The 13556-nt window shown below is 48.2% G+C and overlaps 2 protein-coding genes across 2 annotated transcripts in view; one reads left to right on the top strand and one right to left on the bottom strand.

Annotated features, from left to right (window-relative positions):
* ACAD10 (acyl-CoA dehydrogenase family member 10) overlaps positions 1-3439 on the top strand; it is a 46209-nt gene extending 42770 nt beyond the window's left edge. Inside the window, 3 exon segments of the mRNA XM_007464875.1 lie at positions 1475-1618; positions 2619-2696; positions 3299-3439. Coding sequence (XP_007464937.1) covers positions 1475-1618; positions 2619-2696; positions 3299-3439 — 363 coding nt within the window.
* Positions 3440-5117: 1678 nt separating this feature from the next.
* LOC103087776 (sialidase-like) lies at positions 5118-5873 on the bottom strand. Its single transcript, XM_007464874.1, has one exon. The coding sequence runs from the start codon at positions 5871-5873 to the stop codon at positions 5118-5120; it is 756 nt and encodes a 251-aa protein (XP_007464936.1).
* Positions 5874-13556: the final 7683 nt, after the last annotated feature.

The following is a 13556-nucleotide window of genomic DNA, read 5'->3' as shown; positions in this document are numbered from 1 at the left end:
TTCCTGCTACCAGGTCATCTTTAAAAATCAGATACCAGGGAGAACCTAGGGTTCCAGCGTTCAGCCCTGCGCCATCCTCCTCCCCAAGCACATCCAAAACTTTATTCTTCTTTGACCCCCTCAAAGGTTGCAAGCCCACACAAAAGAAAGCTCTTGCTGGCAGTGGTAATTCAGATTGGTGATATCAATTTCACAAAGATGAAGCAAACCCCTGAGCCTCCAAAATATCTCACAAAGCACTGTCTAAAGAACAGAGATGATCCGGTGTGCATAGATTACTGAGCAAACCTGAGATTCAACCTTTTTAGTTGAGACTGACTAGTTTTTTGGGTTTGGGGTTTTTGTTTTTTGTTTTGTTTTGTTTTGTTTTTTAAAGAAAATGCTCCTTTCTTAAGAGCTCAGGTATAGTCTCCAGTCCCATCCTGCAGAGCAGTTTGACTGTATGTGTCAGAAGTCTTAGAAGGTACCATAGTACTGACGTGGCCATTCTACTCAGAGGACTTGGTCTCAAGAGAGTAATTAGATTTAATACTAGGTTCACCACAGCCATGACTATAATACATTGGAAACAACCTATAAGGCTAACAACTGGGGCCTGGTCAGATAATCCTGGTTATGGGCATGCAGTGAAATTCCAAAATGATGCTGTAGAAATCTATTTCTTGATATATAGAGAGATGCTCTTAATGAAAAAAAAAAGGCAGGCTACAAAGCATTATAAAGAGTATGACTCCATATTTTTGTAAAAACTGCATATGTGTGTTTATGCATACAAAAAGGTATCCACCAAATATTAAGTGTGACTAGATGATGGAATACCAGGTGCTTAAGTTTTTTCTTTTTTCTTTTTGTCAAAATGGATACATTTTCTGCCATGAGTAATATTATTTGTGTCATTAACTGTTTTTAGTTAAAAAAAAAAAGGGGGGTGGGGGATAGGTCCCTTATAGGTTTTTCTGATTGCCTGTAACTTTCAAAGACTGTACAATCCCCACTGCAATAACAGTTGCCCAAGAGAGGGGTCTGGCACCCAGACTTTGCTCCTGAGGGCACCCCAGGACGTGAAGCAGGCCCTGCTGTCAGCAGAGGGCGCCCTCCCCTGCCTGTGTCAGGTGCCCACAGTCACTGCCTAGTTCCCAGAGTAGCTCTGGGCCAGAGGCAGCTCAGATCAAGCACTGTCCCTGCCTGGCAGCCGAGCCTGCACAGAAGGAGCGGAATGGCTGGAGTAAAGGGGTTCCTGGAGGTAATGTGGGCAGCCACCACGTTGACTAGCTCCACGGTGCCCACGAACGTTGTCTGCTTCTGGCTTTTCTCCCTGGGAGTTTCCAGTGGCTGGAGAGCTGGCAAAGTGGCACCTGAACTGCACGGTCCCACTTCTGCCCGCCTTCCCCTCCAGCCCTCTCCTGTGTGCTTCCACCCACCTCCTCTGCAGGGCACAGCCCCGTGCCTCCCGTGCTGTCTCCTGTGTTCACAGGCAAAGTCCCGCGTGGCCTTTGGGAAGCCCCTGGTAGAGCAGGGCACGGTCCTGGCAGACATTGCCCAGTCCCGAGTGGAGATTGAGCAGGCCCAGCTACTGGTGCTGAAAGCTGCCCATGTCATGGACGTGGAGGGAAATAAGGTAGGGGGCTGAGGGGCCTCACAGAGGTCCTGAGGTCGTGGTGAGGGACGCAGGCCCGGGAATCTCTAGATGCTGACTCTTCCCTCCCCACTCGGCAAACCATGGAGAAAGCACTTGGCTCCTTGACATAAATAAGTTTGCTTCAACTCTCCTTGGGACTACTTGGGCAGCTTTTCAAAAATGGAAAAGGTACAATAAAAGACTGAATTTTCTGTCTTACTGACCCAATGACCTTCTGGGTTCAAGACAGTGGACCTGACAGGGCCCCAGGGCCCCAGCCTGAGCTACGGCCACACCTGGACTTCCGGGCATCCAGCAAACTAAGAGTAAGCCATGGAGTTAGCCAGAGGAGAAGCTTTATTTTCAAGTGTGACATTATTCTTTAAATGGCTCTTTTTGAGGGCCTCTAACAGCCAGGTACGATGCCATGCTGACCCCTGCCTTCTCCATCTCTCCGTGGGGCCTCCACCCCTTAGCCGAGAGGCCTCGGTAGCAGTGGGTTGACCCAGGCTCAAGTTCCCTGTTTCTTGGCACTCTAGTGCCAGGTATGAGGGGTCTCTGGGGCTTCGATTAAAATCCCAGACTGAGGGCAGATCGTTGCTGCTCAATTCCCCAGAGTCCTGGCTGGCCTTGTTCCACTTACCCCTTTGGAAACAGAGCTGGCCATGACCCTGAATGAGGCACAAGCCACTCACTACTCTGCCCTCTGTGTGAGCTGGCGATGCTGCCCGTCACCTGGGAAGACGCCCTGAGTCTTTCCATGACCAGACAGCCACCCACACCGCACAACATCCTGAGGCCCTTCCTAGTCACCCCGCTGCCCCCTCCACCCGCGTCAGTGCTGGGCAGGGACCACGCACCAGGCAAGGCCTGTGGTCCAACGGGACCTCAGCTCTCTCTTCTGAGCTATTGTTTCTACTCCTCCCTGTGAAAGCGATCGTTCTTCCAAGTGTTCAGCCCTCGGGTCTGCCCTCCTAACCACACCTCGTCTTCCTTGCAGGCTGCAGCTTTGGATATTGCCATGATTAAAATGGTGGCCCTGTCCATGGCTTACCGAGTGACTGATCGTGCTATTCAGGTGAGCACAGATGATGGATCACTGATTTGTCTGAATCATTTACAACAGATGCAAAACTCCCTCTCCTTCAGCTGCCCAACCTCCTGTAAACTAATAGCCGCCCTTTGTCGCACACTCACCACATGTGACTTTCCTTTTCCTCCTCAGAACAACCCTATGAGGGGTTCTATTCCTACCTTCATTTTGAATATGTGGAAACAGAAGCAGAGGAAAGTGAAGTGACTTGTCCAGGGTCACTCACCTTGAAAGGAGCTGAGCTCAGATTTGGGGAACCTAGGTCCTTCTTTCAGCAGGCCCAGCCTCCTAACCATGCAGGGATGCCTCCTTCCCAAATCTCAATCCCTGGCCCCAACAGAGGGATTTCCCGATGGCAGAAGTCACCTAGCAGAGCAGACCTGGGAGTCTGGCATCCCTGGGATGGCAAGTGCGGCCCCACCTGAAGTCTTCCAGAGCATCGTTAGCACACAGGTGTCAGGGGACAAGCTTGGGAAGGAGGCTGTTATGAGCCGTTCTGAGATCTTAGGAGCAGGCACTTGTTCCTGGGGCTCTCAGAGACGAGGGCTCACCCAGGGCTTCCTCCCCTCCCGCCCTGTGTCTGCCAGGCCTTCGGAGCAGCAGGGCTGAGCAGCGACTACCCGCTGTCTCAGTTCTTCACCAGGGCTCGAGCCCTGCACTTTGCCGATGGCCCTGATGAGGTGCACAGGGCGGCAGTGGCCAAGATGGAGCTGAAGCGCTGCAGTTAGACCTGCGGGACTGCAGGAGCCAGATCGTCCCTGTCAGGCCTGTGGTGTCCAAAACTTTAAATGATGTGCTTTGAAAGACCTGGTATGTGTGATTCTTGCACCCTGCCCGGCAGCTCTGTCCTTCCATCCTTATTGTGAACTCAGCCTCGGTGGGTGCCCACAGAAGACACTTCTGTGAGAAGCCTGGAGTTGCCTGTTTCAGACAAGGAGGGAGGGGATTAGCTGAGACCTGAGTGGGTTTCAGGACATAGGGTGGAGAGCTGGTCTTCAGTCCAGGCGCCCGGCTGGGCAGCCAGGCCCTCTTCTCTCTGGCTGTGGCGCATAAGGGCTGGGGGACTCTGCGCGAATGTTAGGAGTCCTGCTGGGGTGGGGTGCCCGTGCTCGCTCGCTGCTCCGTGCCTCCGCACCCCCGCTCCCAGCTGATGGCTGCAGCCAACAGACCCAGAGCGGGAGTGCTCCTGGGAAAAAGGAATGAAACCCCAGTCATGAAGCCACTGCCATCTGATTTTCTTCCTTTGAATGTCCAAAACACAGAACACTGAGGTGTTATTTTGGAAAGGGACTTTGGAAACATGAAAGAACAAGAAAATATACCTCAGAGACTTCACAAATGTTCTGTATCATACAAAGAGAATGGAGAATGAAGGCTCACACCTTAGCTCCCCTGTCTCAGTACGTCAGGTGCCTCCTCGTACTTGAGTCTACACAAGATCCTGCCCAGTGCATCGGCCCACCCAAATGCATGGGGGGCACAGACATGGTGACCCCGGTCGGTCCCGAATCAGCCACCTCACAGCTGCTCATGTAAAGGTCAGCAAAGGACCACAGCTTTCTGGTGTGTGAGGCCCACTCCTCCCTCTGCTCTATAGTCAGAATGTTTGCGGGGAGGGGAGGTGGTGGGCAACATGCAATTACAATTCAGAGGGCAGTACTCTCCCTGCAGAGAAAGGTGGACATGCTCACTCACTTGAGGTCTGAGCTCTTCAAGGAATGGGTGTCCCATGAGCCCAGGTGGCAGTCAGAGATAAGCCACTGGCTGTTAGGACCTGGACTGCTAATCTCATGATTTGGAATGATGTGGCCATTAGCTGCCCGTTTCAGGTCAGACCAGATGGGCAGGGACCGTCGTCCCAGCGTCTGCTGCATTGCAGACTTGACCCCCTTGAGGGAACTGCTTTAATGGAGAGAGTGCCCATTAAATTCAGACCCCCCAGTGAATTGCTGTCACACCAGCCACACTGGCAAACAACCTTTTGCAAACTCGGGCAGGGTTCTAGCATCCTGACTTCTTGCTTCACGCCTTAGGAAGGAGGAGGTTTGAAAAAGGAAGTGCTTGGCTGGTGGCCCGCTGTATCACGTAGCCCTCAGCTTTGTCAACCTTGCTTGTTAAGTAGTGCAGCGGCAGGGATGAAAATAGAAGCCATGACGTGGAGCAACCCCACGTCTTCCCTGTGCTGCAAAGTGGGGAGGCCCTGGGGTGGCAGAGTGGACACTGCCTGAAGGATGTGAGTCATAGAGATGTGGCCTCCAGCAGCCCCTCATCCAGGGTCTCCCATTCGGTGAAATAATTCCACTCCCCACTGTCAACTGCACCCGAATTCTGGGCCAGGCACTGGTCTGGGCCTTGGGGAATGTGCAAAAAAACAGGTCAAGTTGCCATTATCAAGGGGCCCACATCTCAAGTGGGGGATGGTGGTGAGTGTCTGAGACCGTGGTGAGTGACTTGGGTGCTGTGCTGGGTGACTGATGAGTGACGAGGGGGCTGTGGTGGGTGACTGATGAGTGACAAGGGTGCTGTGCTGGGTGAGTGATGGGACTGTGGAGGGTGACTGATGAGTGACGAGGGTGCTGTGCTGGGTGACTGATGAGTGACAAGGGTGCTGTGGTGGCTGAATGATGACTGACGAGGGGGCTGTGCTGGGTGACTGATGAGTGATGAGGGGGCTGTGCTGGGTGACTGATGAGTGACATGGGTGCTGTGCTGGGTAATTGATGAGTGACATGGGTGCTGTGCTGGGTAACTGATGAGGGTGCTGTGCTGGGTGATGAGTGATGTGGGTGCTGTGCTGGGTGATTGATGAGTGACGAGGGTGCTGTGCTGGGTGATTGGTGAATGACGTGGGTGATGTGCTGGGTGATTGATGAGTGACGGTGCTGTGCTGGGTGACTGATGAATGACATCAGTGTTGTGATGGGTGATTGATGAGTGACATGGGTGCTGTGCTGGGTGCTTGCTGGGTGATTGATGAGTGACGTGGGTGCTGTGCTGGGTGATTGATGAGTGACGAGGGTGCTGTGCTGGGTGATTGATGAGTGACAGGGTGCTGTGGTGAGTGCTGTGGTGGGTGATGTGATAGGCACTGCTGAGGGTGCGGAGCTGGGGGCTCAGGAGGGAGGACTTGTTCCAGAAGAGGCATTTGAGCCAGACCTGCATGACGAGAATGGACAAGGGTGCTTCAGAAGAAGGAGCAGCAGATGCAGAGGCCCTGTGGGGCAGCGCAGTGTGTCTGGGTACAGAGCAGAGAGAGTAGGAGGTGGTGGATCATATTAGGCCTCAGGGGCCTTGGTGAGGAGTTTGGTGTTGATTCTAAATGAGACAAAACGGTGAGTTTAGGTAGCAGCGCGATCTGCTTTGATTTGAGTTTCTAAAAGCTCCTTCTGCTCTCCAGAGTTCACCAGGATGAAGAAGGAATAAAGGAAGACTAGAGCGGGTTCAAAGTTCCCTAATGCTGCAGAGGGCTCCAAAAGAACCACCCACAGGATTAAAATTAAAGAAAAAAAAGAGAAGGAAAGGCAGGGGGATGAGGGGCAGAGCCTTAACAAGATATGAGCAAAAAATCCAAAGGATAAAGGAAGTTTAACCTGGTCCTTATCCGGCTTTTTCCCCACCTTCAGCAGACAGGTGGTATTTCTGGTGGGCTGACGCAGTAACTAGTGTGGTGACGCCCAGCACTGTGCCCTTCTGGAGTGGGGTCAGCGTGTGGTTATAGGTGCACACTGGGCGTGGACAGGCTTGACATGGTGATGAGCTTGCCTGACCAGTTTTATCTGTGGCACACTTAACATCTTGCCACCAGCCCTACGTGGCTGGGCCTGCCTTCCTATCAGCCTGCCTTGGAAATGGGAACAAAATGTCCTCATAACATACTAGTGATTGTTTTTTCTCACAGTAATTTGCTATCCCAAAGCAATTGAAGCAACGTCTCTTGACATCAGGGGCTAGATTCCCGTAGGGCTGAGCCCTCCCCAGCGGTCCCATGACAGTCCCCGGGCCTCAGGGCTCCAGCCCTCCCCTCCCATTCTCCCCCACCTCATGCTCCCTGTAGCGACTTGTGGTCTTGGCATCCACAGTTGCCTGTGCTCCTCCAAGCCCTGATTTTCAGATATTGTCAGATCATTCCAGAATACTCCCAGAGAGGCTGTAAGAAAGAGACTGGATTCCAGGTAATTCACCTGGGTGGGGTGCGTTCAGGACATCACTGGGGGTGATGTTGAAAGAACAGACTCCAGCATTCTCCACCAGCATTCCCCTCCTAGAGTCCCCAGTGGTCATCTAAGAGACGGCTCCTGTCTGTCACCGCCCGGGACTTAGAGTTCCCCAGGGATGCCTTGGGGATGCCAGGGCTGTGCTGCAGGTCACCTCTTTGCAGTCACAGGGAAACTGGGTGCAAGTCCAGGGCTGAAGCACTGGTTGAGCATCTCTGGGATATCTGGATCACTATTTATACTGCCCTCCATGGTGCCCTGCGGCTACAGCCCTCTCCCCTCCATCGACCTCACTAATGTGTGTAAGCGTCAGAGCAGAAAGACGGAGGAAAGACAGAGGTTTGGACCCGGGGTCTAAACCTGTGATCACCTATTGGACAAGTACTCTGGGAGCAGAGTTCTTTTAATCAAGTTGGCTGAATGGAGAAATGATTTCAGGGAATTCTCCATCTTATCAGTATTAGATAGATAACCTAGTGGTAAAGAGGTGTCATGGATAAACACAGACAGACACTAAAGTGTTGAGGACAAATATTAATCAGTAATATGCTACTGCAGTAGGAAAGAGGGCCCAGCATGAACTGACCTCAACTTCCATTTGTACAGAGGGCATTTTAAAGGGAGAATGAGAGAGCAGGGAGGGGCAATGGTGGGGTTTACACATGGAAATTCCTGCTAAATGTACAAAAAGCGGGAAGGTGGAGGGCTGGTCCACGTGAAACTTATCTGGGTTTGCTAACTTAAGGCGCTTAAGGAAGTTAGGCTCCTAGCCTCTTACAGAGACCCTAAATCATTCGTGCTGAGAGTCTGCTGTTTTTATAGGCTGAGGTTGAGGCCCAGTCAGGAAGAGAGCTTAGAGAAGCCCAGCAAGGGTCTAGTCAAGGAGAGGCTCTTTGTCAGCTACACTTCTGGCTTCAAATGACCCTGGGTTTCAACCTGCCTCTGTGACAGAAGAGCCGGGTGACGACAGGGAAGCGATTTTTCATCATGTAGGGTTAGTTTTCTCATTTGGAAAATGGAGAGAACAGCATTCCCTCTGAGGATTGTTTGAAGATTAAATGAGCTGAGCCACGAAGATTAAATACGACGCCTGCACTACATGCCAGTGTTTCATGTGGCTGGAGTCCGGAGGGGGCTAAAGAGGAGGCTGTGTTCCAGTTGGGATACAGTCCTGCGGGGGCCCCACCAGGGCCTGGCACAGCTGAGGCTGCAGCCTCTCACAGGCTGACGTGCAGACGAATGAACCCAGGGATCTGGTTACACTGCCAAGCGTGACTCAGCAGGTCTGCCTTCCTAACGCGCTCACAGTTAATGCTGCTGGTTTGGGGACCCCATCTGGAGAAGTGAGGGCGAGGAGAATGGCTAGACTCCCCTCACTTCGTCACCTGGATGGAGTAATAGCTCCTAGATATTTAGTACCTACCATGTGCCAAGAACTGCACATGTATTATTTTGAACCCTTAAAACAACCGGCAGATACTTTTTCTAGCCATTTTAGAGGTGAGGAGACAGAGGTTCAAAGAGGTTTCATGACTTGCCTAAGATCACACAGCTAGTCAGTGAATTCAAACCTAAACTACGAGACTGTAAGAGCTCTTTCCACTCGGAAGCATGGATTTTTACCATCTCTGAGGGGCTTCCTGAGAGGTGCTGGCTGCCTTACCTGGAAAAGGAGGAAGAAGAAAAAGAAGCCCCAGCTAGCCAAGGAGAGCATGTCCTGCCATGAAGAAAGTATGTGAGTGTGTTTCCAAAGCCGGGGAATCTCGGGGGTACCTACTCACTGCCTTAGCGGGCCAGGCTGCAGGTGGGGCGTGGTGAGCCTGTCACAAGTTTCTTTGCATGTGCAAATAAGGAGGGCAACCCTTGCTGGACTGCATTTTTTCCTCCTGCTTCTGAGAGAGAATGTCTTTCTGTTTAAATGTTGCTTTGAATTACCCCCACCCCCACCCCCACACACTGTTTGCAAAAACAAACCAAAAAACACCTTCCATTGGTGTTCCATTCACTTCTTAGAGGAAGTGAATGGCTATTTCTTACCCAATTCGGTGCTTCTCCCAATGATCTCAGCACAGTGGGAGGACAACGTTTTTTCATGTCGAAGTGTTCACATCTCTCCCCTCTGCAGCATCCTGAAAAGACATTACATTTTGCTTGCTTAGTTCCTCTCCCAGCTTCATTCTTCTTCCCTCTAAGGATACTTTGCTTTAGTCAGTTCCATTCCTGTCACTGAGTCCACAGACAAGGGGCAATGGAGAATAAGAGAGAAAGTTGGACCTAGAGAAAAAGAGATTAAACAACAACAAAAATAATCAGAACAAAGACTTACATAAGAACAAGAAAACAGATTGAAAGAAAGGTGGAAGAAAGAGCCAACACAGATTGTCAGGGAGAAATCTAGGTTGAGAGTTAAATTGTGCTTAATGCCCTGGGCAGACTGAGCCACGTGGAGCCACATATATATTAGGATTTCAGCACATGCAGTTAATCTTGGGCTGCAGTGTTTGGTTGACCTTGAACTGAAAATTGTGTGAAAGCAGCTAAAGGAAGCTAGTGTGGTTATAGAAGACTTCCCCAGAAGATGGGATTTGGGCTGAATCTTGGTAGGTAAGATTTCTTTAAGCAGAGTCAGTAGGATGGGCATGGGGAAGAGGGGCCCCCAAAACTAGGGGACCAGGGGTGAGAAAGCTGCTGGTGAGGTATGGTGAGCACCACAGATGAACAAACCAGAATAAATGAACCTGTGAACCAACACGTGTGCTAAACGGATACACACAACTGTGCACACAAGTGGGGACCCAAGCACGTTGCCACACAAGCCTGTGATATGACTTGAGTGAGTGAAAGTAAGGGTCCTGCCTAAGATCACACAGCTGGTTAGCACTTGATTCCCATTTTCAGTGTCTTTCCATTTTAATACTATTTTTCTTCTTTTAGACAAAATCAAATAGCCACATATTAGATGATTTTCAGGGATGCTAAAAACTCATACCCTGGAATGAGGAAAGTCTGATGCCACTAACAATGTTTTTTACTCATGGAAGGGAATGCCTGCTTTTTTTTTTAATAAATTTATTTACTTATTTATTTTTGGCTGTGTTGGGTCTTCATTGCGGTGTACGGGCTTCTCATTGTGGTGGCTTCTGTTGTTGCGGAGCACGGACTCTAGGCATGTGGGCTTCATTAGTTGTTGCACGCGGGCTCAGTAGTTGTGGCACACCGGCTCTAGAGCGCAGGCTCAGTAATTGTGGCGCACGGGCTTAGTTGCTCCGTGGCATGTGGGATCTTCCCGGACCAGGGCTTGAACCCGTGTTCCCTGAATTGGCAGGCGGATTCTCAAGCACTGCGCCACCAGGGAAGCCCCGGGGAATGCCTGCTTATATGGGATATGTGAAAAGCTGCTCTTAGGGGCCATGTCTAATTTTGTTTCATTTGAACTAACTTTAAAATCAGAGCACAATAACAGTTTTATTATCATCTTTTAAATTATTGTCCCAATCGTAATCCCTCAGCATCAAAGACCAGCAACTCTGGCAGCACAGGCTTTTAATTGAAAAAGAAAAAAGGACAAATGTTAATCCGTTTTTGTTTCTGGAGGAGGGCCATTATTCAGTGTCAGATCCCTACTAATAGTTAAATAAAAAAAATATTTCCGAAGAAGTCAGAGAGAATAGATTTTTAAACTTTTATTTTTAAATGTCCTATGAGGACTCATATATAAAATAGGCCCCAGATATTGCCAATATACTGTATTCACAGTCAGAGCTTTTGATTCACTTAGTCTTTTTTTTTTTAAACCAAAATGACACAATCCTCTGTGTACACTTGATGGCCTGGCACTCTGCACTAACTCCAGCATGGATGGAACACTTGCTTTGGATGCTTTTAATTGAGGATACAGAGGTAAATAAAACTCTTGTGGGAAAACTGTCTTCCAAACTCAAGCTCTGAAAAGAACAGTCTTTCTTCACTACCAGTTACAGCATTGTGTAACCTCAGGCAAAACTGCGAGACTCTTTGTGCCTTAGTTTCCTCACTTGTAAAATGAAGATAAAGTGGTAGCTACCCCAAAAGGCTGTTGTGAGGATGAAATAAATCTATGTAAAGTGCTGAGAAGAGCATCTGGTAAGTACTGTATGTGTGAGCTGTCTGTTGCTATTGTTGTCTCTACCACTATTAATGTTCTAATAACCTCAAAGATTAACTGGATTGAAGATCTGATGTTCAAGTCATTGGCACAGAAAGTCTAAAGATTAAGTGTAAAATAGGGCAGATCTTAAAGGGCCTAAGAAAATTTGGCATAGAGATTGATTGGAGAGAATGACAGCCCTCCCTGAGGCCGAGCTGCAGAGAATCTAGGCACTCTCCTTTACCCGTGGATGTGGTGTGGTGATCATAGAGAAATCTTGGAAGGTCTCAGGGGTAAAAAGGGGAGTGGACATGGAATTAGAGCCAAGCTAAAAGAATTACTATCCAGCTAAGCTGAGGAACTGCATTGTCTGCAAGAACATGTCTGTCTTGGAACAGGCCTCCCTGTTCCCTCAGGGTTGAAAATACCATGAACACTGCAGACTTCCCAGAAAATGTTTATGCTTTCAAAAGATTACACGGAGGTACTTGGAAAAGAAAACTGAGAACCTTTTCATAACAAACAGGAAGGCTAAGGGGGAAATGACATTCTACTTAACAAATTTTAATTTATGTCAGTGATGGGAATGGGCTGGGGTAAGTAAACACTTAAGAGTCCTTCACAGGAAGACAAATGGTGTCCTAGGGACACACTCAGGATTCCCTCAGAAAATAATTGTCATGTCTAATCCTAACAAAGAAAGAAAATTCTAGTATTTTTCATGCTTTTAATTTCTCTTGGTCATATAGTTCACCAGGGGACTCGTCTAGACCTTAAAAGAAGGTTAGAAAGTTCAAATGTTCCTGTTTGGAGCTGAAGAAGGGTTAAGGAAAAATTGCTTTCCAAACTGGTGGTCACTTTTTTCTTCCCACCTCCTTAAAAACAAACTATTATGCCTTTTTCTTTTTTCCCTGAACATGACTCTATGATTTTGCTTATGGTGTGCTCATTTTTTGGAATATCTTTCCCTGAAAATTTTTACCTGATAAATTCTTAACCTTAACAGCCCAGTTCAGAGGTGACCACTATACTGTTTTTATAATCTCCTAGGGTAAAATGACTACATTATTTGCAGTCCTGTAGTAATACTCTGAGTATCGTATACTCTATTTTGTTTGCTTACCACATAGTCTGTTCTGTTTACTTGTTTACATGTCTGTTTTCTCTTGTACACTGTGAAGGACCTAAGGACAGGAATCATTTGCCTAAAAATGTACACAGCACCTAGTAGGTGCATAAATGTAAACATTTGTATGAGATAAAATCTGAGCACCTTAAGTGAGTACTGATTCTCAAGCTAAGACTGTAGAAAATAGAAGTGGGATTGAGTTTAACCCCAGGAGTGTCCCTTTAGCAAATTTCCAGCAGGATCATCAGGTAATTAATAAGATAAAATTCCCTTTGATTTAAACAGCCCATCACTAGGAAAGGGCACTATTTTCTCCTATAGGTCATCACCATGACTCAGGTGGATTTACTTATGCTTTCATGTAAGTTACCCATGACTGATCTCGGGATTCGCTGCTTGGTGCTTCTACCTATACCTTCACTCTGCTTTGGCGTGTGGAATATTTTAATACTCAGAACACCCACAACTTCTTCCTCTGTGCCTTCTATGAACCTCACAAAAGTCCCTTCTTTTATAAGGTCATTACTGTTTGACAGGAAATATATTTGAATGAAATCCTTTCCGGAGCTTGTCATTAAGTAGGCACCCCCCAAAGTGTATGTGGGAGTAGGCTTTAAATTCAGATTTATTTTATCCTGGAAGAGAAGCTCATGTTTTGTTAGTATGGGTTGAATGCAGCAAACCAAATCTGAGGAAAAGGAAGATAATGAATATTTATTAAGCACTTTCCACGTCCAAGCACTGCTGTAGGTAACATACGTTATTTCATTTTATCTTAACAATGCTATGGGATATGTCCTGTTAACCCGTTTTATAGATGAAGAAAGTGAAGCTACGTTAGATTAAATCACATGGTTGAGGTCACTTAATTAGTAAATGATACAGCTAGTATTCAAATGCAGGTCTGATCCAAATCCAATGAAAATGCCACTCTACAACCACACCCTCGGGAAAAGACTCCTCCCACCTACCTCTGGTTAGGTTTACCAGCAACAACCCAGACCTCCAGTGGGCACGTCTTCCTGAATGCTTTCAGACCGCTTTTGTAATTTATCTCCAGCCTTGACCTCTTCCCTGACTTCAGGCTCCTCTGTCTAACTGCCTACTCAACACATCCAGTTGGCTAGCTGCTGTGCATCTCAAACTCAACGCGTATGAAAACCGAACTTCTGATTCTGGGCCTCCACCCAAACATGCTTCTCCTGCATCTTTCCTTTTTCAGGAGATGGCAAGTCCATTCTTAGGAATTTTAGGCTCACACAAAGGAATTATCCCAGACTCCTTCTTTTCCCTCTTCTACCCACATCCAATCCATCTACAAATCCCGTGGGCTGTACTTTTGAAGTTTACCTCAGAGGGTTGTTATGAGCAGGAAT

The sequence above is a fragment of the Lipotes vexillifer genome, unplaced genomic scaffold, assembly GCF_000442215.2.
Source record: "Lipotes vexillifer unplaced genomic scaffold, Lipotes_vexillifer_v1.1 scaffold2030, whole genome shotgun sequence".
NCBI classification, from domain to species: Eukaryota; Metazoa; Chordata; class Mammalia; order Artiodactyla; family Lipotidae; genus Lipotes; species Lipotes vexillifer.
This window is presented reverse-complemented; position numbering and strand designations above follow the sequence as displayed.